Here is a 27,468-nt window from a genome sequence, read left to right as displayed (position 1 = left end):
ATTATATTATACAAGTTAAATGTAAAAATAAAGTATAATTTTTTAGGAAGTTCTAATGTCCCCACAACAACAAATTTACTTTTGATGTAATTTTGGCCTTGAAACATTTAATTGCATGACTGTAGAATTCCATTAATTTCTATGGAGGACTGCTCCATCTGGGGAGTTCCAATATGGCCGACCAGTGGCTTCCAAGCCTCTCATTGGCCAATACATAACATTAGCATTCCAGGGTTTATATACATCATTAGTTTCAGCTCATGAACTTTGACCTCTAGTTAAAGTTTATTCATTGGCGTTTGCGTTCATTCCAAAGATGATCGTTTCTCATAATATAGTTTACATATAAATACAATTATAGTTATGTTCTTAAAGAACTACAAAATGAATAAACATTCCATTTAACAGTTTGGTCATTTAGCATCCATCTTACATCAGGCAGTGCATTCAAAAGGTAGGTAACAACCACATATCACCGTCAAACATTACAGAACGTCACTACATCGGCATATTTCTACCAAAATACCATCTCAGTTCAATTAAAATTGGACACATTTCTTTCCGTGTAAATGATTTAATGGCAACGAGTGAGCATGTTAAAGGAAAGAAAGATCCTGTCATGGTGAGAGCTCTGATTTGGCACGTTCAGTTAAAGTAAAAGGAGGGATAAAATGGAAAAACACAACATTTCCTCATTCATAACATCAAATTATATTCCCATGAACATGTTCAAAAGGAGACAAAATACAGTCCCAAATGGCACCCTATTCCCTATATATATAGTGCACTACTTTAGACCAGGGCCCTTAGGTACTCTACTGGACATAGGACAGCATTATAAAGAGAATAGGTTGCCATTTGAAACAGACAGTGACAAACACAAACCACTCGGGGTTTGTTGACCAAAAAGTAGGCCTCAATTCCATCTTCTCCAACAAAGAAAACATCACTAATATTAATAACACTAAATATGTCCTCTAATAACCTGATAGGATCCTCAGCACTTATATTAAAAAAAACTTACAGATTTTGGCTTTGCAGGCTCTCGAATGAAGGCAGCCAATCGCCAATGGCAACCATTTTTTCACTAGGGTTGTGCATCCTAAAGAGGCACCCTATTCCCTATGTAGTGCACTACTTTTCACCTGATCCCATAGTGGCTCTTATGCACTATATAGGGAATAGGGTGGCATTTTGGGATGCAACACCAATAATTATTTTCTCCCTTCACAGTGACCACTGATCCTGCCATTGACTGGGTTTGTGGGGGGGGGGGAAACGGACTTATCCAACCTTGTTAGATCAGTGATTACTTCAGCAAAGGAAAGGCCACAGGATGCATTAACAAAGCTCAACAGGGGTCAGGCCTTTTTTACAGCACCAAAGCAAAAGGCTTGAAAAGCAACAACAACAACAAAAAGTCAAACTACTCTAGAATGGCTTCCTATCCTCATTCCCGTTCCTTCATTCTCACTGCCAGTGTCCTGATAGAATGTCTGTGACTCAAATGGGACCCTATTCCCTATGTAGTACCCTAATTTTGACCACGGCCATACGTCGCTGTTCAATAGTGGAGCACTATGTAGGGAATAGGGTGCCATTTGAGAAGCACACAAACTGGTAGGTTAAAGCAATATGGTGGAACCAAACCCATCCATTCCAATCAATCAACCAATTAAACCCATCCATTCCAATCAATCAACCAATTAAACCCATCCATTCCAATCAACCAACCAATTAAACCCATCCATTCCAATCAACCAACCAATTAAACCCATCCATTCCAATCAACCAACCAATTAAACCCATCCATTCCAATCAACCAACCAATTAAACCCATCCATTCCAATCAACCAACCAATTAAACCCATCCATTCCAATCAACCAACCAATTAAACCCATCCATTCCAATCAACCAATTAAACCCATCCATTCCAATCAACCAATTAAACCCATCCATTCCAATCAACCAATTAAACCCACCCATTCCAATCAACCAATTAAACCCACCCATTCCAATCAACCAATTAAACCCACCCATTCCAATCAACCAATTAAACCCATCCATTCCAATCAACAGGATATGAGGTCATTTAAAAATAGGTCAGCAGGTGCATTTCTCCTCAGGCGGTTCCAAATAAATGGGACTGAATCAAGAAGACCTTTTGTTGAACAAACAGCACATGTCACAGGATACAGTCTGATAAATAACATCTCTGGCTTGGGGGGGTGGGTGTACTGAGATACTGAGCTTATATCATTCCTGACATTTTAAATCTGCACATCCTGTACAGTCTATGAATAGGCACTTTTAAATAAGTTTTTTGTTCGATTTGTTCTTTCATGGTTTTATTTCGCTGTAATAATGACACAGCAGTGTCACAATGATTCTGGGAATGGTCAGCACTGGAGATTGGCAATAAGCAGATGAGGCCAAGATGCATTCTGGATCTTGTAGTCCTGTTGGAAGGAGTTGTCCTCCTTTAGTAGCTGTTGTAGATGAACAGTCCCAAATGAAACCCCCTTGAGGGGATCTGAGATGATATGACAGGTGTAATCAATATGGGCTTAGTACAACTCGGCTCTCTTGACATTCTAGGTGGAAGTTTCACCACATTGCTTGAATCAATCATTTCCTCTTAGATCTCTACAAGGGTCTAGGGATGGATTTGGGATTGGGCCATAGACCGCATACAGAGCAGTGGAATGAGAAGGCTGGATGCTGCCTGAAGGGGATTGGTTGGAGGAACTGAGAAGGGGGTGGGGGGGGGGGGGGGGGGTAGTTTACGAAGACTTCTCTTTCTTTGCTCTCGGCGAATCGGCTCCGTTGGAACTCACTCCGTTCACTCCATTGGCTGCCAAGGACAGAGGATGAAGTCAATGTTCTTGGAGCAAACAACAGATGAAGAAAAGGAAACATACCCAGCTCTACTTGCAGTATTAACGCCAGTTTTAACCCTAACAAACATATTCAAGGGGTGGCAGGTAGCCTAGTCGTTAGAGCTTTGGACTAGTAACCGAAAGGTTGCTAGATTGAATCCCCCGAGCTGACAAGGTAAAAATCTGTCATTCTACCCCAGAACAAGGCAGTTAACCCACTGTTCCCCGGTAGGCTGTCATTGTAAATAAGAATTTGTTCTTAACTGACTTGACTGATTAAATAAAAATTCTAGATGGATCCCGATTAAAAAGCAGCCAACTTAAAAGCAGAGAAAGAACAAGACGTGTTTTAACTTAGACAACATCGTGACTCACCTTTGTCTTTCTTGGACTTGGTCTTGGGAGCTTGGAGCTTCTTGGGTTTCACGGGCTGAGCCTGGGCCTGCTCTCTCCACCTCCTCAGCTGGAAGTTGATGAATTTCCACATCATGAAGGCCTGAGTCACACAGATGGTAGCCAGCACAGTGATCCTGTGGACAGAAGACTGTAGTTAGACACGGCGATCCTGAGAGGAGAAGAGACAGTAGTTAGACACGGCGATCCTGGGAAGAGAAGAGACAGTAGTTAGACACGGCGATCCTGGGAAGAGAAGAGACGGTAGTTAGACACAGCGATCCTGGGAAGAGAAGAGACGGTAGTTAGACTCAGCGATCCTGGGAAGAGAAGAGACAGTAGTTAGACACGGCGATCCTGGGAAGAGAAGAGACCGTAGTTAGACACGGCGATCCTGGGAAGAGAAGAGACAGTAGTTAGACACGGCGATCCTGGGAAGAGAAGAGACAGTAGTTAGACACGGCGATCCTGGGAAGAGAAGAGACAGTAGTTAGACACGGCGATCCTGGGAAGAGAAGAGACAGTAGTTAGACACGGCGATCCTGGGAAGAGAAGAGACAGTAGTTAGACACGGCGATCCTGGGAAGAGAAGAGACAGTATTTAGACACAGCGATCCTGGGAAGAGAAGAGACGGTAGTTAGACACAGCGATCCTGAGAAGAGACAGTAGTTAGACACAGCGATCCTGGGAAGAGAAGAGTCGGTAGTTAGACACAGCGATCCTGAGAAGAGACAGTAGTTAGACACAGCGATCCTGGGAAGAGAAGAGACGGTAGTTAGACTCAGCGATCCTGGGAAGAGAAGAGACAGTAGTTAGACACAGCGATCCTGAGAAGAGAAGAGACAGTAGTTAGACACCAAATATTACATTTGAGGTAATAGCCAAACTGGCTCCAGACTGTGAGAACACTGTTACAGTCGAAGTGGCTCATTTCTTTACTAGACTCTGTTCCTAATCCTCTTTTCTCTACCATCTACCGCTATGGGGCGGCAGGGTAGCCTAGTGGTTAGAGCGTTGGACTAGTAACCGGAAGGTTGCAAGTTCAAACCCCCGAGCTGACAAGGTACCTGTCGTTCTGCCCCTGAACAGGCAGTTAACCCACTGTTCCTAGGCCGTCATTGAAAATAAGAATTTGTTCTTAACTGAGTTAAATAAAAGGTAAAATAATAAATAAAACTACAACTAGTAAATTGTCTTTTGTTAAGTTTCACTCCAGCCAAGACACCCCATTACACGCTCACTCTCACCGAACTATGAGCACATTGTAGTTCCCGTTAGCCAGGTCCAGTCCCTGTTGATCAGCGTTGGACAGGCCGAAGCCCACAGTCAGGACAGACAGGGACAGGGTGAGCAGCCGTCCAAGGACAAACAGCACCGCCCAGATGGAGAACCTTGTAGAGAGACAGACACGTGTTACATGACCATTCTTTATCAACACTATTATAACAAGACCTGTAGTAGACCGACTGTCTAATAGATAAACACCATCGTCAAATCAAAGTTTATTTGTCACGTGCGCCAAATACAACAGGTGTAGTAGACCTTACAGTGAAATGCTGAATACAACAGGTGTAGTAGACCTTACAGTGAAATGCTGAATACAACAGGTGTAGTAGACCTTACAGTGAAATGCTGAATACAACAGGTGTAGTAGACCTTACAGTGAAATGATGAATACAACAGGTGTAGTAGACCTCACAGTGAAATGCTGAATACAACTGGTGTAGTAGACCTTACAGTGAAATGCTGAATACAACAGGTGTAGTAGACCTTACAGTGAAATGCTGAATACAACAGGTGTAGTAGACCTTACAGTGAAATGCTGAATACAACAGGTGTAGTAGACCTTACAGTGAAATGCTGAATACAACAGGTGTAGGTAGACCTTACAGTGAAATGCTGAATACAACAGGTGTAGTAGACCTTACAGTGAAATGCTGAATACAACAGGTGTAGTAGACCTTACAGTGAAATGCTGAATACAACAGGTGTAGGTAGACCTTACAGTGAAATGCTGAATACAACAGGTGTAGTAGACCTCACAGTGAAATGCTGAATGCAACAGGTGTAGTAGACCTTACAGTGAAATGCTTACTTACAGGCTCTAACCAATGGCGCGGGGAAAAAAGGTGTGTGTGTGTGTGTGTAGGTAAGTAAAGAAATAAAACAACAGTAAAAGACATTTGACAATAAAAGTAGAGAGGCTATATACAGTAGAGGCTATATACAGTAGAGGCTATATACAGTAGAGGCTATATACAGTAGAGGCTATATACAGTAGAGGCTATATACAGTAGAGGCTATATACAGTAGAGGCTATATACAGTAGAGAGGCTATATACAGTAGCGAGGCTATAAAAGTAGTGAGGCTACATACAGACACCTGTTAGTCAGGCTGATTGAGGTAGTATGTACATGTAGATATGGTTAAAGTGACTATGCATGCATGATGAACAGAGAGTAGCAGTAGCGTAAAAGAGGGGTTGGCGGGTGGTGGGTGGCGGGACACAATGCAGATATCCCGGGTTAGCCAATGTGCAGGAGCACTGGTTGGTCGGCCCAATTGAGGTATTATGTACATGAATGTATAGTTAAAGTGACTATGCATATATGATAAACAGAGACTAGCAGCAGCGTAAAAAGAGGGGTTGGGGGGGGGAGGCACACAATGCAAATAGTCAGAAGTCTTATGGCTTGGAGGTAAAAACTGTTGAGAAGACTTTTTGTCCTAGACTTGGCACTCCGGTACCACCTGCCATGCAGCAGTAGAGAGAACAGTCTGTGACTGGGGTGGCTGGGGTCTTTGACAATTTTTAGGGCCTTCCTCTGACACTGCCTGGTATAGAGGTCCTGGATGGCAGGAAGCTTGGCCCCGGTGATGTACTGGGCCGTTCGTACTACCCTCTGTAGTGCCTTACAGTCGGAGGCCGAGCCGTTGCCATACCAGGCAGTGATGCAACCGGTCAGGATGCTCTCGATGGTGCAGCTGTAGAACCTTTTGAGGATCTGAGGACCCATGCCAAATATTTTCAGTCTCCCGAGGGGGGAATAGGCTTTGTCGTGCCCTCTTCACAACTGTCTTGGTGTGTTTGGACCATGTTAGTTTGTTGGTGATGTGGACACCAAGGAACTTGAAGCTCTCAACCGGCTCCACTACAGCCCCGTTGATGAGAATGGGGGCGTACTCAGTCCTCCTTTTCCTGTAGTCCACAATCATCTCCTTAGTTTTGATCACGTTGAGGGAGAGGTTTTTGTACTGGCACCACATGGTCAGGTCTCTGACCTCGTCCTTATAGGTTGTCTCATCATTGTCGGAGATCAGGTCTACCACTGTTGTGTCATCTGCAAACGTAATGATGGTGTTGGAGTCTTGCAGTCATGAGTGAACAGAGAGTATAGGAGGGGGCTGAGCACGCACCCCTGAGGGGCCCCTGTGTTGAGGATCAGCGTGGCTGATGTGTTGCTACCTAACCTCACCACCAGGGGGCTGCCCGTCAGGAAGTCCAGGATCCAGTTGCAGAGGGAGGTGTTTAGTCCCAGGGTCCTTAGCTTAGTGATGAGCATTGAGGGCACTATGGTGTTGAATGCTGAGCTGTAGTCAATGATCAGCATTCTCACATAGGTGTTCCTTTTGTCCAGGTGGGAAAGGGCAGTGTGGAGTGCAATAGAGATTGCATCATCTGTGGATCTGTTAGGGAGGTATGCAAATTAGAGTTGGTCTAGGGTTTCTGGGATAATGGTGTCGTTGTGAGCCAAGACCGGCCTTTCAAAGCACTTCATGGCTACAAACTTGAGAGCTACGGGTCGGTAGTCATTTAGGCAGGTTGCCTTAGTGTTCTTTGGCACAGGGACTATGGTGGTCTGCTTGAAACATGTTGGTATTACAGACGGTCAGGGAGAGGTTGAAAATGTCAGTAAAGACAGTTGCCAGTTGGTCAGCACATGCTCTGAGTACACGTCCTGGTAATCCGTCTGGCCCTGCGGCCTTGTGTATGTTGACCTGTTTCCAGGTCTTACTCACGTCCTGGTAGTCCGTCTGGCCCTGCAGCCTTGTGTATGTTGACCTGTTTACAGGTCTTACTCACGTCCTGGTAATCCGTCTGGCCCTGCGGCCTTGTGTATGTTGACCTGTTTACAGGTCTTACTCACGTCCTGGTAGTCCGTCTGGCCCTGCAGCCTTGTGTATGTTGACCTGTTTACAGGTCTTACTCACGTCCTGGTAATCCGTCTGGCCCTGCGGCCTTGTGTATGTTGACCTGTTTACAGGTCTTACTCACGTCCTGGTAATCCGTCTGGCCCTGCAGCCTTGTGTATGTTGACCTGTTTACAGGTCTTACTCACGTCGGCTACGGAGAGAGTGATCACACAGTCTTCCGGAACAGGTGATGTCTTAATAGATAAACACTATCATAACACAAGACCTGTAGACTGACTAACATCCTGGTCTAAAATGCCAAGTTGGCTTTATAGGGATATTTTGTTGTCGGGCTTTGAAGTGTGCTGTGTAACCTCAACTCACCCAGTCTCTGTGTGTGTGTGTGTGTGTGTGTGTTCACCCAGTCTGTCTCTTCTCGTTGCTGAAGTAGACCAAACGGGACACGTGGAAGAGAAGCTCTATGAAGCAGTGCAGCACCAGCAGGACCAGAGCCAGACGATTCAGACTGGAAGACACAAAATGGACGCCGTTAGATCCCTCTGTTACCACAGTAATGACAACTAATTAGACGGTTCGAGTCTCACAGAGAGGTAAGGAAATACTTTGCCTTTCTTTGGCTAGAAAACTGCTATTTTAACCACAAACCCTAGCCTTGCTATGGTGTGTCAATTTCCAACCATCTAATTGTCATATCAAAAAAGAGGAGCCGTGGACAGAGTAGAAATGTAGTCAGCCCTCTGATCCAACCGCCCTGCTGTAGTCAGCCCTCTGATCCAACCGCCCTGCTGTAGTCAGCCCTCTGATCCAACCTCCCGGCTGTAGTCAGCCCTCTGATCCAACCTCCCGGCTGTAGTCAGCCCTCTGATCCAACCGCCCTGCTGTAGTCATCCCTCTGATCCAACCTCCCGGCTGTAGTCAGCCCTCTGATCCAACCGCCCTGCTGTAGTCAGCCCTCTGATCCAACCGCCCTGCTGTAGTCAGCCCTCTGTCCCAACCTCCCTGCTGTAGTCAGCCCTCTGTCTCAACCTCCCTGCTGTAGTCAGTCCCTCTGTCCCAACCTCCCGGCTGTAGTCAGCCCTCTGTCCCAACCTCCCGGCTGTAGTCAGTCCCTCTGTCCCAACCTCCCGGCTGTAGTCAGCCCTCTGTCCCAACCTCCCGGCTGTAGTCAGCCCTCTGTCCCAACCTCCCGGCTGTAGTCAGCCCTCTGTCCCAACCTCCCGGCTGTAGTCAGCCCTCTAATCCAACCTCCCTGCTGTAGTCAGCCCTCTGTCCCAACCTCCCTGCTGTAGTCGGTCCCTCTGTCCCAACCTCCCTGCTGTAGTCGGTCCCTCTGTCCCAACCTCCCGGCTGTAGTCGGTCCCTCTGTCCCAACCTCCCGGCTGTAGTCGGTCCCTCTGTCCCAACCTCCCCGCTGTAGTCGGTCCCTCTGTCCCAACCTCCCGGCTGTAGTCAGCCCTCTGTCCCAACCTCCCGGCTGTAGTCAGCCCTCTGTCCCAACCTCCCGGCTGTAGTCAGCCCTCTGTCCCAACCTCCCTGCTGTAGTCAGCCCTCTACAGCAGGGCGGTTGGATCAGTCAGCCCTCTGATCCAACCTCAAGCCTCTGTGTATAAGCGTCTTTCAGAGCGGTAGAGGAAGTGGAGGTGGATTTTCCACTGGACTTTTGTGTACAATTGGACAAAACAATAATCTTCTAGTGTTGTTGATGTGAACCAGTCTTACTTGAGAATGTATGCTCCTACGATGTGAACTAAGTACAGAGAGATATACACCAACTGTCTGGGAATATCCTCCTGCAAACAAACAGCAAAAGAGACAGGATTTCAGGAAAACAAACTGCTTAGGGACACAGCCGACATTTAACTCTGTAATGACGACAAGTGAAATTGGTGGTCAAAATGTTTCAACTTCTTTTGAAACACAAATAGTACATCAGCAAGGAACTCACTTGTGAGTTAAGTCAATTCAATCCAAATAGTACACATACACGTAGTACACATAGTACACATACACGTAGTACACATAGTACACATACACGTAGTACACATAGTACACATACACGTAGTACACATACTACACATACAGAGTACACATACTTGTAGTACACATAGTACACATACACGTAGTACACATAGTACACATACACGTAGTACACATAGTACACATACACGTAGTACACATACTACACATACAGAGTACACATACTTGTAGTACACATAGTACACATACACGTAGTACACATAGTACACATACACGTAGTACACATACTACACATACACGTAGTACACATACTACACATACACGTAGTACACATACTACACATACAGAGTACACATACTTGTAGTACACATAGTACACATACACGTAGTACACATAGTACACATACACGTAGTACACATACTACACATAGACGTAGTACACATACTACACATACACGTAGTACACATACACATAGTACACATAGTACACATAGTACACATACACGTAGTACACATACACGTAGTACACATACTACACATACACGTAGTACACATACACAACACGTAGTATACATACACAGAGTACACATACACAGAGTACACATACACAGAGTACACGTAGTACACGTAGTACTCCAACAGACTAAGTGCTCACCTTCTTGGTCTTCTGGAAGTAGATCTCAGGCAGAGCGTGAAGCCAGTAGCCCATCTGGCTGATAAAATAGAATTTCATCTGGAACCTACAAGCAGGACAAACAGGACACCAAGTCCATTCTATCACTACCTTATATTCTTAGTTCATTTAGCAGACACTTCTCGAGAGCGACTTAAAACAAAATAAATAAAGTGAATTCAACTAAGGTAGGTAAGACAATGTTATAGTAGCATTTTGCACATACAAAAATAAAAAAGCAACTACAATTTGCTATTAAACAACACTAGGCGGGTTACACACAGAGGTACCTAGGAGAAGTCATGTTGAGTGATATGATTCACTCATTCCATAGAGGAGGGTTTGAAGAGAACACCTCCAACTCCTATTTAAAAGAAACGCCCCCAACTCCTATTTAAAAGAAACGCCCCCAACTCCTATTTAAAAGAAACGCCCCCAACTCCTATTTAAAAGAAACGCCCCCAACTCCTATTTAAAAGAAACGCCCCCAACTCCTATTTAAAAGAAACGCCCCCAACTCCTATTTAAAAGAAACGCCCCCAACTCCTATTTAAAAGAAACGCCCCCAACTCCTATTTAAAAGAAAAATGTAAAACGCCCCTAACTCCTATTTAAAAAACACCAACTCCTATTTAAAAAAATGTTTTTAAAAAAGAACTTGCAACTCCGCTTACGATACGGCATATGAAAGGAGAGAGCTTACGGATTGCATCTGAAGCAGTATCATCTCACTGTGATGATGTTCTCAGATGGGTTTAGAGCTTTCAACATGAAAGAATACTAAATCATTTTGGTCGAATTGAAACAAGACCAGTTTCCTCTCGGTCACAGAAGGACAGATATCACGCTGTGTTTTAAAGCTGACCTTGTAACGAGTAACGCATGCGTTTGAAATGGCATCTTTGCATTAGTCAGAGGACGCTGGGCTGAAAATGGTCTGTTAGTTATATACGAAACGGTCCTAAGCTTGTCATTAAGTACGATCACATGTATTTAGTTAGAAGGTGAAATACTATAGTATGACGTTTATAAAATGTGATTGTAACTATATATCACTCCACTGATTTGTCATATTTGTACTTGAGTTCGTGTCCTCAAAAATGACTACACCTCAGCCAAGTATAACTACGTTGACCAGATAGGTGAGGTTGTAATCTTTCTGTCAGTATAAGCATTACTAGGTATTGTTTATGGCTCTCGTGATAATTACTTTTTTGTTGTTGGTATGTCTATATTAGGCAAAAATCTACTTTGACACTTAACTATGGAAATCCTGTGACTAACACAATAACCATTACAATAACCATTACTAGCCATCTTATTAACCCTTACTAACTCTAACTAACCATCTTACTAACCCTTACTGGCCATCTTATTAACCCTAACTAACCCTAACTAACCCTTACTAGCCATCTTATTAACCCTTACTGGCCATCTTATTAACCCTTACTAACCCTAACTAACCATTACTAGCCATCTTATTAACCCTTACTAACCCTAACTAACCATTACTGGCCATCTTACTAACCCTTACTAACCCTAACTAACCATTACCAGCCATCTTATTAACCCTTACTAACCCTAACTAACCCTTACTAGCCATCTTATTAACCCTTACTAACCCTAACTAACCCTTACTAGCCATCTTATTAACCCTTACTAACCCTTACTAACTCTAACCATCTTACTAATCCTAACTAAACCTTACTAGCCATCTTACTAACCCTTACTAGCCCTAACTAACCCTTACTAGCCCTCTTATTAACCCTTACTAACCCTTACTAGCCATCTTATTAACCCTTACTAACCCTTACTAACCCTAACTAAACCTTACTAGCCATCTTACTCACCCTTACTAACCCTAACTAAACCTTACTAGCCATCTTACTAACCCCTACTAACCCTAACTAAACCTTACTAGCCATCTTACTAACCCTTACTAACCATCTTACTAACCATCTTTCCAACCTGAAATCCTGTGACTAACACAGGAACATCTCTGAAGCTAGAATAAGCAGAACGGTTTCCATAGAAACCCTTGTTAACCCTTACTAACCCTAACTAATCTTAACTAACCAAAGAACATCTCAGAAGCTAGAATAAGCAGAACGGTTTCCACGGAGATACTTAAGAGAACTAATGCTCTCTGAGTACAAACACTCCGTCTGTGTGTTTAAACAAAGCCACCCACTTCTATGCAAATATCCCACCAGTTGACATTAGGGAACTGAGGAGTACTGTGAATGATGAGCGTTGGCCATTACAAGGAAACAACTACTAAGATGATGTGTAAAACAGTCAGAAACATGTAGTTGTACATGTTTAACTTAGCTCTTTAACAAAAAGGGACAGTACCCAAGTCTGATGAGTATAATGTTTGGGTTTGCATAGAAAAAGGGTTCAGGACTTACGGCATCAGGGTATGAGGGTATCCATCCCACAGACTCACTGGGTTGGACAGGAAGTTCTCCTGGAAGAGAAACAAAAAAAAGTCTCACACAAACACACACCAATCAGATGGTCTTAAACAAAACAGGAACACCCCACTAGCCCAGTAAACAAAACAGCCCAGAATGTAGACCATTTAAAACCATCGACATCTTACACACCCGACAGTAAACAGATAGTTTAAAAGCACATACAGACATGAGGATGCTGGTTCCCCACCCGAAGGAGAACAGGTAGAAGGCAGAGAGCTGGCCTGACTCGTTGAACTTGCTGTGCTTGGTCTTAGAGAAGTGCATCTTTCGGTTGATTTTCTGCATAACAAATAGACAGAGGGGTTAGAGGTGGTGGTGTATAGATAGAGAGGTTAGAGGTGGTGGTGTATAGACAGAGAGAGGTTAGAGGTGGTGGTGTATAGACAGAGAGGTTAGAGGTGGTGGTTAGAGGTGGTGGTGTATAGATAGAGAGAGAGGTTAGAGGTGGTGGTGTATAGACAGAGAGAGGTTAGAGGTGGTGGTGTATAGACAGAGAGAGGTTAGAGGTGGTGGTGTATAGACAGAGAGAGGTTAGAGGTGGTGGTGTATAGACAGAGAGAGGTTAGAGGTGGTGGTGTATAGACAGAGAGAGGTTAGAGGTGGTGGTGTATAGACAGAGAGAGGTTAGAGGTGGTGGTGTATAGATAGAGAGAGGTTAGAGGTAATTAATTATTATCCAATTTTATTAGAAGAATAATAAAACAGTACCATTATCAGCAACCATCACTCCTGTGTTCCAATGGCATGTTGTGTTAGCTAAATCAAGTTTATCATTTTAAAAGGCTAATTGATCATTAGAAAACGCTTTTGCAATTATGTTAGCACAGCTCAAAACTGTTGTTCTGATTAAAGAAGCAATAAAACTGGTCTTCTTTAGACTAGTTGAGTATCTGGAACATCAGCATTTGTTTGTTCGATTACAGGCTCAAAATGGCCCGAAACAAGGACCTTTCTTCTGAAACTCATCAGTCTGTTCTTGTTCTGAGAAATGAAGGCTATTCCATGTGAGAAATTGCCAAGAAACTGAAGATCCCGTACAACACTGTGTACTACTCCCTTCACAGAACTGGCTCTAACCAGAATAGAAAGAGGAGTGGGAGGCCCCGGTGCACAACTGAGCAAGAGAACAAGTACATTAGAGGGTCTAGTTTGAGAAACAGCCGCCTCACAAGTCCTCAACTGGCAGCTTCATTAAATATTACCCACAAAACACTGCAACAGTGAAGAGGCGACTCTGGGATGCTGGCCTTTTAGGCAGAGTTGAAAAGAAAAAGCTGTATCTCAGACTGGCCAATAAAAATAAAATATTAAGATGGGAAAAATAGGCCAGCATCCCGGAGTCGCCTCTTCACTGTGTGTCTGAGTGTGTGTGTGTGTGTGTGTATCTGGGTGTGTGTGTCTGAGTGTGTGTGTGTCTGAGTGTGTGTGTGTGTGTGTGTGTGTGTGTCTGAGTGTGTGTGTGTGTGTGTGTGTGTCTGAGTGTGTGTGTGTGTGTGTGTGTCTGAGTGTGTGTGTGTGTGTGTGTGTCTGAGTGTGTGTGTGTGTGTGTGTGTGTGTGTGTATCTGAGTGTGTGTGTGTGTGTGTGTCTGAGTGTGTGTGTGTCTGAGTGTGTGTGTGTCTGAGTGTGTGTGTGTCTGAGTGTGTGTGTGTCTGAGTGTGTGTGTGTGTGTGTGTGTGTGTGTGTGTGTGTCTGAGTGTGTGTGTGTCTGAGTGTGTGTGTGTCTGAGTGTGTGTGTGTGTCTGAGTGTCTGAGTGTGTGTGTGTGTCTGAGTGTGTGTGTGTCTGAGTGTGTGTGTGTCTGAGTGTGTGTGTGTCTGAGTGTGTGTGTGTGTGTGTGTGTGTGTATCTGATTGTGTGTGTGTGTGTGTGTGTGTGTGTGTATCTGATTGTGTGTGTGTGTGTATCTGATTGTGTGTGTGTGTGTGTGTGTGTATATCTGATTGTGTGTGTGTGTGTATCTGATTGTGTGTGTGTGTGTGTGTGTGTGTATCTGATTGTGTGTGTGTGTGTGTGTGTGTGTGTGTGTATCTGATTGTGTGTGTGTGTGTGTGTCTGAGTGTGTGTGTGTGTGTGTGTGTGTGTCTGAGTGTGTGTGTGTCTGAGTGTGTGTGTGTGTGTGTGTGTGTCTGAGTGTGTGTGTGTCTGAGTGTGTGTGTGTCTGAGTGTGTATCTGAGTGTGTGTGTATGTATCTGATTGTGTGTGTGTGTGTGTGTATCTGATTGTGTGTGTGTGTGTGTGTGTGTGTATCTGATTGTGTGTGTGTGTGTGTGTGTGTGTATCTGATTGTGTGTGTGTGTGTGTGTGTGTATCTGATTGTGTGTGTGTGTGTCCTTACGTCCAGTACATACTCCTGGATGATAGCGTGGATGATGATGGCCACCAGCATGTAGAAGAAGATCGTTGCCAGATCCTTCAGCCCGTGGTGGAAGTGGTTCACCACGCTCTCCTCTGATAGGCCTTCTGATAGGGAGACACACAAAGCATTTCACCTTAATAAACCCTTTATTCCCTACTGTCTCTGCTGGACCATCTGATGGGAGTATTTTGCATGTGAAATGGACAGATTGGAGACAGGGGGAAAGATAAATCGATAAGAGTACATGTCAAACGGTATTGGACAAGATTGAACCGGCCCTATAACCACACCAAGGTCCCACTGTCGGAGCCGGCACTATAACCACCAGACCAAGGTCCCACTGTCGGAGCCGGCACTATAAGCACCAGACCAAGGTCCCACTGTAGGAGCCGGCTCTATAACCACCAGACCAAGGTCCCACTGTAGGAGCCGGCACTATAACCACCAGACCAAGGTCCCACTGTAGGAGCCGGCACTATAACCACCAGACCAAGGTCCCACTGTAGGAGCCGGCACTATAAGCACCAGACCAAGGTCCCACTGTAGGAGCCGGCACTATAACCACCAGACCAAGGTCCCACTGTAGGAGCCGGCACTATAACCACACCAAGGTCCCACTGTCGGAGCCGGCCCTATAACCACACCAAGGTCCCACTGTCGGAGCCAGCCCTATAACCACCAGACCACACCAAGGTCCCACTGTCGGAGCCGGCCCTATAACCACAAAGGTCCCACTGTCGGAGCCGGCCCTATAACCACCAGACCACACCAAGGTCCCACTGTAGGAGCCGGCACTATAACCACACCAAGGTCCCACTGTCGGAGCCGGCCCTATAACCACACCAAGGTCCCACTGTCGGAGCCAGCCCTATAACCACCAGACCACACCAAGGTCCCACTGTCGGAGCCGGCCCTATAACCACACCAAGGTCCCACTGTAGGAGCCGGCCCTATAACCACCAGACCACACCAAGGTCCCACTGTAGGAGCCGGCACTATAACCACCAGACCACACCAAGGTCCCACTGTTGGAGCCGGCACTATAACCACCAGACCACACCAAGGTCCCACTGTCGGAGCCGGCCCTATAACCACACCAAGGTCCCACTGTCGGAGCCGGCCCTATAACCACCAGACCACACCAAGGTCCCACTGTAGGAGCCGGCACTATAACCACACCAAGGTCCCACTGTCGGAGCCGGCCCTATAACCACACCAAGGTCCCACTGTAGGAGCCAGCCCTATAACCACCAGACCACACCAAGGTCCCACTGTAGGAGCCGGCACTATAACCACACCAAGGTCCCACTGTCGGAGCCGGCCCTATAACCACACCAAGGTCCCACTGTAGGAGCCGGCCCTATAACCACCAGACCACACCAAGGTCCCACTGTCGGAGCCGGCCCTATAACCACACCAAGGTCCCACTGTAGGAGCCGGCCCTATAACCACCAGACCACACCAAGGTCCCACTGTCGGAGCCGGCCCTATAACCACACCAAGGTCCTACTTTAGACCAGGGCCTTATGGCACCCTATTCCCTATATAGTGCACTACTTTAGACCAGAGCCCTATTCCCTATGTAGTGCACTACTTTAGACCAGAGCTCTATGACACCCTATTCCCTATGTAGTGCACTACTTTAGACCAGGGTCCATAGGGCTGTGATCTAAAGTAATGCACCGTGTCAGGAATAGGGTGCCATTTGGGAAGCGGCCTGCCAAGAATATCTGCTCTACAAATAAAATCCGACATCACGAAACACATTCCATCAGCACCTTGCACATGACTTCAAATAAAGGCAAAGTAGAGTAGGAAGTAGAACTGCTAGGTTTAAGTAGTACAGGAAGTAGAACTTTTAGGATTAAGTAGAACAGGAAGTAGAATGGCTAGAACAAATGAGTTCGGAGCTCCACTGTTATAGAATGAGTGTTACAAGGAGGAGTTTGTAGAAAAACATTCAACTTTTTCCCTATATAGCGCACTACCCAATAGGCCCTGGTCAAAAGCAGGGCACCACATAAGGAATAGGGTGCCATTTGGGACACAACCGAGGCTGTGATGCTGTAGCCTGTAGTAAACCCTAGCCCCAATTCTTCCCGGACAACCTAACAGGAGAACATTATAAATCAAGAAGACTAAATGTAGCATTACAGGGGGGAAAAAAAGAGTGTTCTAGAAGTGGAAAAAGTGTTCTAGAAGTGGAAAAGGTGTTCTAGAAGTGGAAAAAGTGTTCTAGAAGTGGAAAAAGTGTTCTAGAAGTGGAAAAAGTGTTCTAGAAGTGGAAAAAGTGTTCTAGAAGTGGAAAAAGTGTTCTAGAAGTGGAAAAGGTGTTCTAGAAGTGGAAAAAGTGTTCTAGAAGTGGAAGGCCAATAGAGTAGAGTTCTATTCTGTAACCCCACAGGAGAATCTTTCTGATTCTAGAACTACAAGTAGATTCTAGTTATAGGCTGCCTAGTTAAGTTTCTACACTGACAGGATAACAGGCAAAGTAGTTCCAGACACACTGACAAAAAGTAGTTCCAGACACACTGACAAAAAGGTGGGTAAGAAACGAGGATGTCACGAGGAAATGTTTTGCTTTGTCATTCATTCACAATAAAATGTCAAAAGAGGAAGTCGATATAACCTCCATATCGGAGCATACAGTTGACCAAGTAAAATTACATTAAAAATACATGTAAAATATATAAATTGCTAAAAGTTAATATGGGGAACAATATAAAAGTTAAACTCACCATTTGCGGAGATGGTAACGTTGTATTGGACAGTGATGAACAGCACTGCAACCTTCGAGGTGACCTGGATCACAGAGGGGCCAAGGGAGAGGATTGTTTAGACATAAAACACAGCCCCGCCTAACCCCCAGTAGGGCCCCGTCTAACCCCCAGTACGGCCCCGCCTAACCCCCAGTAGGGCCCCGCCTAACCCCCAGTACGGCCCCGCCTAACCCCCAGTACAGGGGATCCCTACTGTAAACTGGATCTCGTTCCTCTATGGGACAAACCGATAAGCTTCTCCTAGCTATGGTTGGTTAAGCAGGACGACAAAAACTATCTACAAAACAAACATAATTTTGGAAACTTTTAAAATTTTTATTTTGATGCGCTAATACTTCGTGTGTATATTTACGTCACAATTCTACCCAGTGCGTTATTTATGACAGGTTTATAACGTTAACAACAAACCAGTAAACAAAGCTACGTCACGGATCAGAGTCGCAGGGTGAGCTCCCCGTTAGAAGCTTGCTCGGTCCTCCTCTATGTCACATCAATACATCGATGCGTTATTCATCATGAGGTTTCTCTGCATGGGCTTAGTAACAATAGGTTTGGTTCTCTCTTGTTGGACCAAGAAATAAAAACCGCATAAAATATTAAACTGTCCCAGTTCCCCTTTTTTCTGAGTTCACATGAAGCAAAAAAATATACTGTGTGAACCAACAATACATTTAAAAAAAAAAACACGAATTGTTTTAAAACGTAAGCTGCTCACTTTGTAAAATGAATTGCGATTCTTGGGACTTTTACAGAATATAACTTTAGATTTTTGAATGAATGGGGGGGGGGGGTTACCCACAAACGATGACAGCGCTCACAGTCGCCCAGTGATTGCCACGTAACACTTGATCTGCGCATAGGAAGAATCATCCCCGTTCTCCTAGCAGCAGGATGTTATGCTGACAGGACGAGCTAGGATTTTTCTCCCTTCAGAATAAGAGTCCCTCTGCAAAGATATGCTAAACTTTGGGAATATCTGGAACATTTTTTTTTTTTTTGCAGACTAGTTCAGTACAACTGTTTCACAGCATCGATACCACCTTAAAAAAAAAAAAAAAAGGATAATTTGAGTTTTCATACCAACATTTTAGAAAGTCCACAAATACTGGTATGTTGAAAGCTATTGTCTAGGCTGTATTTAAATAAATATAATTTTAATAAAATACAAATATGTTGAATATGAATTACTCAATAGCCCGCTAAACTGAAATGTGTCTCTTGTGCCAGGTTTAACACAGGTTTAACACAGGTTTAACACAGCGTGTAGGTGACTCCACACTCCACCCACTGCAATGTAATAGACTGTATTTTGACTTGTGGAGAGAGAACCTTTCTTCCCGTCTCAGTTAAAGTGGGGCGCAGAAGTACTCAGTAGGGTCTCTACTAAGCAAATATGTGTAGTTTTGGAGGGGGACTGCGTTGTTCATATCCAGCAGCACTTTGTTCTACACCCCCCCATAGTAATATGCTAATAGACTGAACACGGGATACAGATTTGTTTGTAGAGAACTTTTTTTTTAAAAAACCTGAAATATGACTTGGTTCAACTATTTAGTCTTTTACATGGCTTTCTTGCACTGACTGAATGTGACATTTTATGAATGAATGACATGTTATTTTAGTGTCAAATCACTAGTTGGCAACCCATCCCTTATGGGATTAATTGACACATAAACAAACATAATGATTCACATCTCTTCATCCGGTGTACTCTGCATCACATAAAGAGTGAAAAAAAAAATGTAAGGAGAAAAATCCATACGTAATAGTAAATAAGGTTATCCAAACAATAATTAAATCCCTAGAGCAGTAAAATAATGTACATACAGTTGAAGTCTGAAGTTTACATACACCTTAGCCAAATACATGTAAACTCAGTTTCACAATTCCTGACATTTAATCCTAGTAAAAATTCCATCTTCGGTCAGTTAGGATCACCACTTTATTTTAAGAATATGAAATGTCAGAATAATAGTAGAGAGAGAATGATTTATTTCAGCTTTTATTTCTTTCATCACATTCCCAGTGGGTCAGAAGTTTACATACACTGAATTAGTATTTGGTAGCATTGACCCAAGTTAAACAATTTAAAGGCAAACGTTTTGGGTAGCCTTCCACAAGCTTCCCACAATAAGTTGGATGAATTTTGGCCCCTTCCTCCTGACAGAGTTGGTGTAACTGAGTCAGGTTTGTAGGCCTCCTTGCTCGCACACGCTTTTTCAGTTCTGCCCGCAAATGTGTCTATAGGATTGAGGTCAGGGATTTGTGATGGCCACTCCAATACCTTGACTTTGTTGTCCTTAAGCCATTTTGCCACAACTTTGGAAGTATGCTTGGGGTCATTGTCCATTTGGAAGACCAATTTGCGACCAAGCTTTAACTTCCTGACTGATGTCTTGAGATGTTGCTTCAATACATCCACATAATGTTCCTGCCTCATGATGCCATCTATTTTGTGAAGTGCACCAGTCCCTCCTGCAGCAAAGTACCCCACATGATGCTGTCACCCCCATGCTTCACGGTTGGGATGGTGTTCTTCGGCTTGTAAGCCTCCCCCTTTTTCCTCCAAACATAACGATGGTCATTATGGCCAAACAGTTCTATTTTTGTTTCAACAGACCAGAGGACATTTCTCCAAAAAGTACAATCTCTGTCCCCATGTGCAGTTGCAAACCGTAGTCTGGCTTTTTTATGGCGGTTTTGGAACAGTGGCTTCTTCCTTGTTGAGCAGCCTTTCAGGTTATGTCGATATAGGACTCGTTTTACTGTGGATACAGATACTTTTGTACCCGTTTCCTCCAGCATCTTCACAAGGTCCTTTGCTGTTGTTCTGTTGTTCTACAGTGAATTATAAGTGAAATAATCTGTCTGTAAACAATTGTTGGAAAAAGTACTTGTGTCACGCACAAAGTAGATGTCCTAACAGACTTGCCAAAACTATAGTTTGTTAACAAGAAATTTGTGGAGTGGTTGAAAAACTAGTTTTAATGACTCCAACCTAAGTGTAGGTAAACTAGTTTTAATGACTCCAACCTAAGTGGATGTAAACTAGTTTTAATGACTCCAACCTAAGTGTATGTAAACTAGTTTTAATGACTCCAACCTAAGTGGATGTAAACTAGTTTTAATGACTCCAACCAGTGTATGTAAACTAGTTTTAATGACTCCAACCTAAGTGTATGTAAACTAGTTTTAATGACTCCAACCTAAGTGTGTGTAAACTAGTTCTAATGACTCCAACCTAAGTGTATGTAAACTAGTTTTAATGACTCTAACCTAAGTGTATGTAAACTAGTTTTAATGACTCCAACCTAAGTGTATGTAAACTAGTTTTAATGACTCCAACCTAAGTGTATGTAAACTAGTTTTAAATGACTCCAACCTAAGTGGATGTAAACTAGTTTTAATGACTCCAACCTAAGTGGATGTAAACTAGTTTTAATGACTCCAACCTAAGTGGATGTAAACTAGTTTTAATGACTCCAACCTAAGTGGATGTAAACTAGTTTTAATGACTCCAACCTAAGTGTACGTAAACTTCAGACTTCAATTGACTTCAAAACATATAAATACAGAAAAATTAACCCAGTCTGGCACAGAGAAAATTTACGTGAAAGACAAGCCAAACACACAATACCATTTACCACATAGAAGCTAAATATCTTATTCATTTAATTATTAGGTAGGCCTTCTTTTATTCCAGGCTTTATCTAAATATTCTGCAAACGGAAATACACAACGGACAACAAAAAAAAACATTTACATTTCTCCTCATCACTCAGCCACATAATACCAGGGTATATCTGGTGGTCTGTCTCATCAGCCACATAATACCAGGGTATATCTGGTGGTCTGTCTCCTCAGCCACATAATACCAGGGTATATCTGGTGGTCTGTCTCCTCATCACTCAGCCACATAATACCAGGGTATATCTGGTGGTCTGTCTCCTCATCACTCAGCCACATAATACCAGGGTATATCTGGTGGTCTGTCTCCTCATCACTCAGCCACATAATAGCAGGGTATATCTGGTGGTCTGTCTCCTCATCACTCAGCCACATAATACCAGGGTATATCTGGTGGTCTGTCTCCTCATCACTCAGCCACATAATACCAGGGTATATCTGCTGTGCTTTCTGGAATAAGAGCAAGTGTATATCGTGGTAGAAAGGGCAATAGAGGATGAAATCCGTTTCATTCTCTATTTCTTGGAGGTCACAATAGTTACATAGCATTTGATCTGACCTGTTTCAATACGCAGAGGCAATATTCCTGATCTGACCTGTTTCAATACGCTATCCCTGATCTGACCTGTTTCAATACGCAGAGGCACTATTCCTGATCTGACCTGTTTCAATACGCAGAGACAATATCCCTGATCTGACCTGTTTCAATACGCAGAGGAAATATCCCTGATCTGACCTGTTTCAATACGCAGAGGCAATATCCCTGATCTGACCTGTTTCAATACACAGAGGCAATATCCCTGATCTGACCTGTTTCAATACACAGAGACAATATCCCTGACCTGACCTGTGCACATGGCGAACTCTTGCTTTTAGGTAGGTTATACATAATATATCTCTCACACACCAATTCACCCTTAATCAAACAAAAGGTTCTCAATTTGGGTTTATGATTCATCTCCTCCACCCATTTATTTTCATATGTCAACAGTTGTTTTGCAGCGTAGCCTAGTGGTTAGAGCGTTGGACTAGTAACCGAAAGGTTGCAAGATCGAATCCCCGAGCTGACAAAGTACAAATCTGTCATTCTACACCTGAACAAGGCAGTTAACCCACTGTTCCTAGGCCATCATTGAAAATACGAATTTGTTCTTAACTGACTTGCCTAGTTAAATAAAGGTAAAATTTAAAAAACATAGTGGGGCAAAAAAGTATTTAGTCAGCCACCAATTGTGCAAGTTCTCCCACTTAAAAAGATGAGAGAGGCCTGTCATTTTCATCATTGGTACACTTCAACTATGACAGACAAAATTAGAAAAAAAATCCAGAAAATCACATTGTAGGATTTTTAATTAATTTATTTGCAAAGTATGGTGGAAAATAAGTATTTGGTCAATAACAAAAGTTTATCTCAATACTTTGTTATATACCCGTTGTTGGCAATGACAGAGGTCAAACGTTTTCTGTAAGTCTTCACAAGGTTTTCACACACTGTTGCTGGTATTTTGTCTCATTCCTCCATGCAGATCTCCTTTAGAGCAGTGATGTTTTGGGGCTGTTGCTGGGCAACATGGACTTTCAACTCCCTCCAAAGTCATTATTTGAAGATTTGGGAATAGAACTCACTAGACTCATACCAAGTGGATGGCAGTATACTGTACTCATACACTATAGACTCATACCAAGTGGATGGCAGTATACTGTACTCATACACTATAGACTCATACCAAGTGGATGGCAGTATACTGTCCTCATACACTATAGACTCATACCAAGTGGATGGCAGTATACTGAACTCATTCACTATAGACTCATACCAAGTGGATGGCAGTATACTGAACTCATTCACTATAGACTCATACCAAGTGGATGGCAGTATACTGAACTCATTCACTATAGACTCATACCAAGTGGATGGCAGTATACTGAACTCATACACTATAGACTCATACCAAGTGGATGGCAGAATACTGAACTCATACACTATAGACTCATACCAAGTGGATGGCAGAATACTGAACTCATACACTATAGACTCATACCAAGTGGATGGCAGAATACTGAACTCATACACTATAGACTCATACCAAGTGGATGGCAGTATACTGAACTCATACACTATAGACTCATACCAAGTGGATGGCAGTATACTGTACTCATACACTATAGACTCATACCAAGTGGATGGCAGTATGGTGTACTCATACACTATAGACTCATACCAAGTGGATGGCAGTATACTGAACTCATACACTATAGACTCATACCAAGTGGATGGCAGAATACTGAACTCATACACTATAGACTCATACCAAGTGGATGGCAGAATACTGAACTCATACACTATAGACTCATACCAAGTGGATGGCAGTATGGTGTACTCATACACTATAGACTCATACCAAGTGGATGGCAGTATGGTGTACTCATACACTATAGACTCATACCAAGTGGATGGCAGTATACTGAACTCATACACTATAGACTCATACCAAGTGGATGGCAGAATACTGAACTCATACACTATAGACTCATACCAAGTGGATGGCAGTATGGTGTACTCATACACTATAGACTCATACCAAGTGGATGGCAGAATACTGAACTCAAAAACACATTTGAAGAAAATCATATAGGAGGTCAATTAATTTAGGGGATTTTAAAACTTCATTCGGCAGCTCATAAATGCCACACGCTTTCCCATTGTTTCGCAGCGTCAATCACCTTAACCTCTTGGTGTTAGATGATGATAACGGTCCCGTTCACGGGCTGGGCGTCACTTCAGGTTAACCTCTGCCGCAGACAGCTCCTCATTAAGTACAGGATACATGTATAAAAGAGGGCTCCATTTTAGTTCTCAGGGAACATGTCTATCAAATTCTTCCTCAAAATATGCCACCTTTTTCGTTTCCTGAGAACAAACTAGCAAACTCCTTAAGTACCCCTGCTCTTCCATTGGAATTTTCTTATGTCGTTTGGGTCCTAACTTGTTTATTTGGCTCCAAAACGGTTGAGGACATCTTGTCTGTATCTCCTCAAGGTGTAAAACTGTGAAGGACCTCGGCGTTACTCTGGACCCTGATCTCTCTTTTGAAGAACATATCAAGATTGTTTCAAGGACAGCTTTTTTCCATCTGCGTAACATTGCAAAGATCAGACATTTTTTGTCCAAAATTGATGCAGAAAAATGTATCCATGCTTTTGTTACTTCTAGGTTAGACTACTGCAATGCTTTACTTTCCGGCTACCCGGATAAAGCACTAAATAAACTTCAGTTGGTGATAAATACGGCTGCTAGAATCCTGACTAGAACCATATTATCATTATCATACCATGTTATCATCCTGACTAGAACCATATCATATTACTCCAGTGCTAGCCTCTCTACACCGGCTTCCTGTTAAGGCAAGGGCTGATTTCAAGGTTTTACTGCTAACCTACAAAACATTGCATGGGCTTGCTCCTATCGATCTTTCCGATTTGGTCCTGACATACATACCTACACGCACGCTACGGTCACAAGACGCAGGCCTCCTAATTGCCCCTAGCATTTCTAAGCAAACAGCTGGAGGCAGGGCTTTCTCCTATAGACCTCCATTTTTATGGAATGGTCTGCCTACCCGTGTGAGACACGCAGACTCGATCTCAACTCAGTCTTTATTGAAGACTCATCTCTTCAGTGGGTCAAATGATTGTGTGTAGTCTCCACAGTGTCTCCTGACCCTTCCCGTCTCAGCCTCCAGTATTTATGCTGCAGTAGTTTATGTGTCGGGGGGCTAGGGTCAGTTTGTTATATCTGGAGTACTTCTCCTGTCCTATTCGGTGTCCTGTGTGATTTTAAGTGTGCTCTCTCTAATTCTCTCTCTCGGGGGCCCTGAGCTCTAGGACCATGCCTCAGGACTACCTGGCATGATGACTCCTTGCTGTCCCCAGTCCACCTGGTCGTGCTGCTGTTCCAGTTTCAACTGTTCTGCCTGCGGCTATGGAATACTGACCTGTTCACCGGACGTGCTTCCTGTCCCAGACCCGCTGTTTTCAACTCTCTAGAGACAGCAGGAGCGGTAGAGATACTCTCAATGATCGGCTATAAAAAGACAACTGACATGTACTCCTGAGGTGCTGACCTGTTGCACCCTCGACAACTACTATGATTATTATTATTTGACCCTGCTGGTCATTTATGAACATTTGAACATCTTGACCATGTTCTGTTATAATCTCCACCCGGCACAGCCAGAAGAGGACTGGCCACCCCTCATAGCCTGGTTCCTCTCTAGGTTTCTTCCTAGGTTCTGGCCTTTCTAGGGAGTTTTTCCTAGCCACCGTGCTTCTACACCTGCATTGCTTGCTGTTTGGAGTTTTAGGCTGGGTTTCTGTACAGCACTTTGAGATATCAGCTGATGTAAGAAGGGCTTAATAAATAAATGTGATTTGGTTTGATTTTGTCACACATATCGCTGTTTTGAAGCCTCTGTTGAAGCAATGATGTGTTTTCACTGCCTTTTATGTACTCAAACTACACATTTGGTTAGTAAGACCTAGAGTATTTTCCACCCCAGTTTATCAGACAGATAGAAAAGGTATCTCTTACAAGCCAATATTCTCATTTCACTGCCAACATATCCTTTCAATATTAGTCAAATAAAAAATTTTTTAAACCATATTTGTTTTCAAAAATGACCAATTGTCTTTTCTTGTTGGCACAATATTTATTTATTTTTTAAAGTGTCTTTTGAAGTTTTGCCAACGTTTCGAAAGGTGGGCTTTTATTTTGAAGGTTCTCTCATTACCAGACCTACGTGACGTCGTTATTTGTGCTGCTGGCAGAACACTAGTAAAAGTATCCACGCTGGACTGTCTTTCTTGCACAATATTGTATCCAGCGAAACTGCAACATTGTTACAATGTTAGCCGCTTAAATGTTACAATCTCCGAATATATTTAGCGTTCCAGTTGGTACCACAAAGATTGCAATGCGAGGTATACCAAATTATTCTAAATTTTACAAGTGGCTCCTAGACTAGAAAAGGAACCATGTGGAAATGGTGCTCAGTTGTACAGCTACAATAACAGTAGGCCACTACACGCCTTTTCAACTCAAAGACACGACAATAGAGACACTATGGATTCATCACTAGAGGAAGAGGCATAGGGGAGTTGAGCAACCATGTCCACTTTCTAGAGGCTGACGTGACGGTTCAGCAGCAGCATCTTCTCTCCACAGTGGAGTTGACACATCGTAGCTCTACGAGTCACATTATTTGGAAAGCTTAGTTCTTATTGCACCCCAGACCCCTCGAACATGTGGACTAGACCTACCTCAAACATCAACCCGAGGAGGAACACCATAGCAACACAGGAAACAATATCGGCATGGTTCTGGATGATAAACTCGTGGCTCAACACCGGCGGGTTCTTGTTGGTCTTTTTGCGGAACCCCATTTTGGACGCCTTCCAAAACGGGAACTTTTACCGACCGGCGCAACTCAAAAGCAGAGAGGGAATAGATATGACCAAGTATTCGGTATTGTTATCTGTCCGTCTTCGTCAGCTCTTAACGCGAGCCAGTCTTCCTCCTGCTCCTCTCTCTCACTCAAACACGGGTCAGCAAATGACTAGCGAGCTGCTCTTCTTCTTGTGGGAGGATCCCAGCCGACGCGCGTCGTCGCTAGAGCGGAGCGGTTTACCGCCCCCTACATGTCTGGAGTGCAGAGACCGTTGGTTTTACGTGCCTTCCTCTTCACAACCCCGACAGGTGATCGACTGGATAAGATATATTAAATCGAAACCGTTAACAGGATTTCCTGGATAAGTGATAAAAAGACAACCAATGCATGTTATTTTGCGTGCATTGAGGGAGCATGATGAATACCAGCCCACACCGTTCATAGACTCAACATACCTTTTAGTGCCTTTTAATGATATTATGACCAGGGGTGTTTTATCAAGAGCCCCCAATGCTAGTTCTGAACGTTCAAAAAAACATGAAAACACAAGGAAGATATCCTTCATATTAAAAGGTTAAATTACTACACACCTTTTATAAGGTTAGTGTTCCCACATGGCCATATAACCCATGTTACA

General features: G+C 43.6%; 1 protein-coding gene across 1 annotated transcript; it reads right to left on the bottom strand.

Moving 5' to 3' along the window:
- Positions 1-266: 266 nt before the first annotated feature.
- LOC139366883 (translocating chain-associated membrane protein 1-like 1) lies at positions 267-27,025 on the bottom strand. The gene is made up of 11 exons (XM_071104620.1): positions 26,704-27,025; positions 17,656-17,719; positions 14,897-15,021; positions 12,722-12,838; positions 12,491-12,549; positions 10,062-10,146; positions 9,150-9,220; positions 7,831-7,935; positions 4,522-4,665; positions 3,256-3,410; positions 267-2,855 (listed from the first exon to the last, which is right to left on the bottom strand). The coding sequence occupies exons 1-11, from the start codon at positions 26,824-26,826 to the stop codon at positions 2,785-2,787; spliced, it is 1,119 nt and encodes a 372-aa protein (XP_070960721.1). The 5' UTR covers positions 26,827-27,025; the 3' UTR covers positions 267-2,784.
- Positions 27,026-27,468: the final 443 nt, after the last annotated feature.

Source organism: Oncorhynchus clarkii, chromosome 15 (assembly GCF_045791955.1).
Source record: "Oncorhynchus clarkii lewisi isolate Uvic-CL-2024 chromosome 15, UVic_Ocla_1.0, whole genome shotgun sequence".
Classification (NCBI taxonomy): domain Eukaryota; kingdom Metazoa; phylum Chordata; class Actinopteri; order Salmoniformes; family Salmonidae; genus Oncorhynchus; species Oncorhynchus clarkii.
The sequence above is the reverse complement of the archived record's forward strand: the minus strand, read 5'-3'. Positions and strand labels throughout refer to the sequence as shown.

Coding starts and splice junctions, on each gene's coding strand:
- LOC139366883 (XM_071104620.1), bottom strand. CDS start 26,826: ATGGGGTTCCGCAAAAAGACCAACAAGAACCCGCCGGTGTTGAGCCAC. Junction 12,839..14,896: donor TCCAGGAGTATGTACTGGAC/GTAAGGACACAC, acceptor TTTGTTATGCAG/AAAATCAACCGAAAGATGCA. Junction 2,856..3,255: donor CAAGTCCAAGAAAGACAAAG/GTGAGTCACGAT, acceptor TGTCCTTGGCAG/CCAATGGAGTGAACGGAGTG.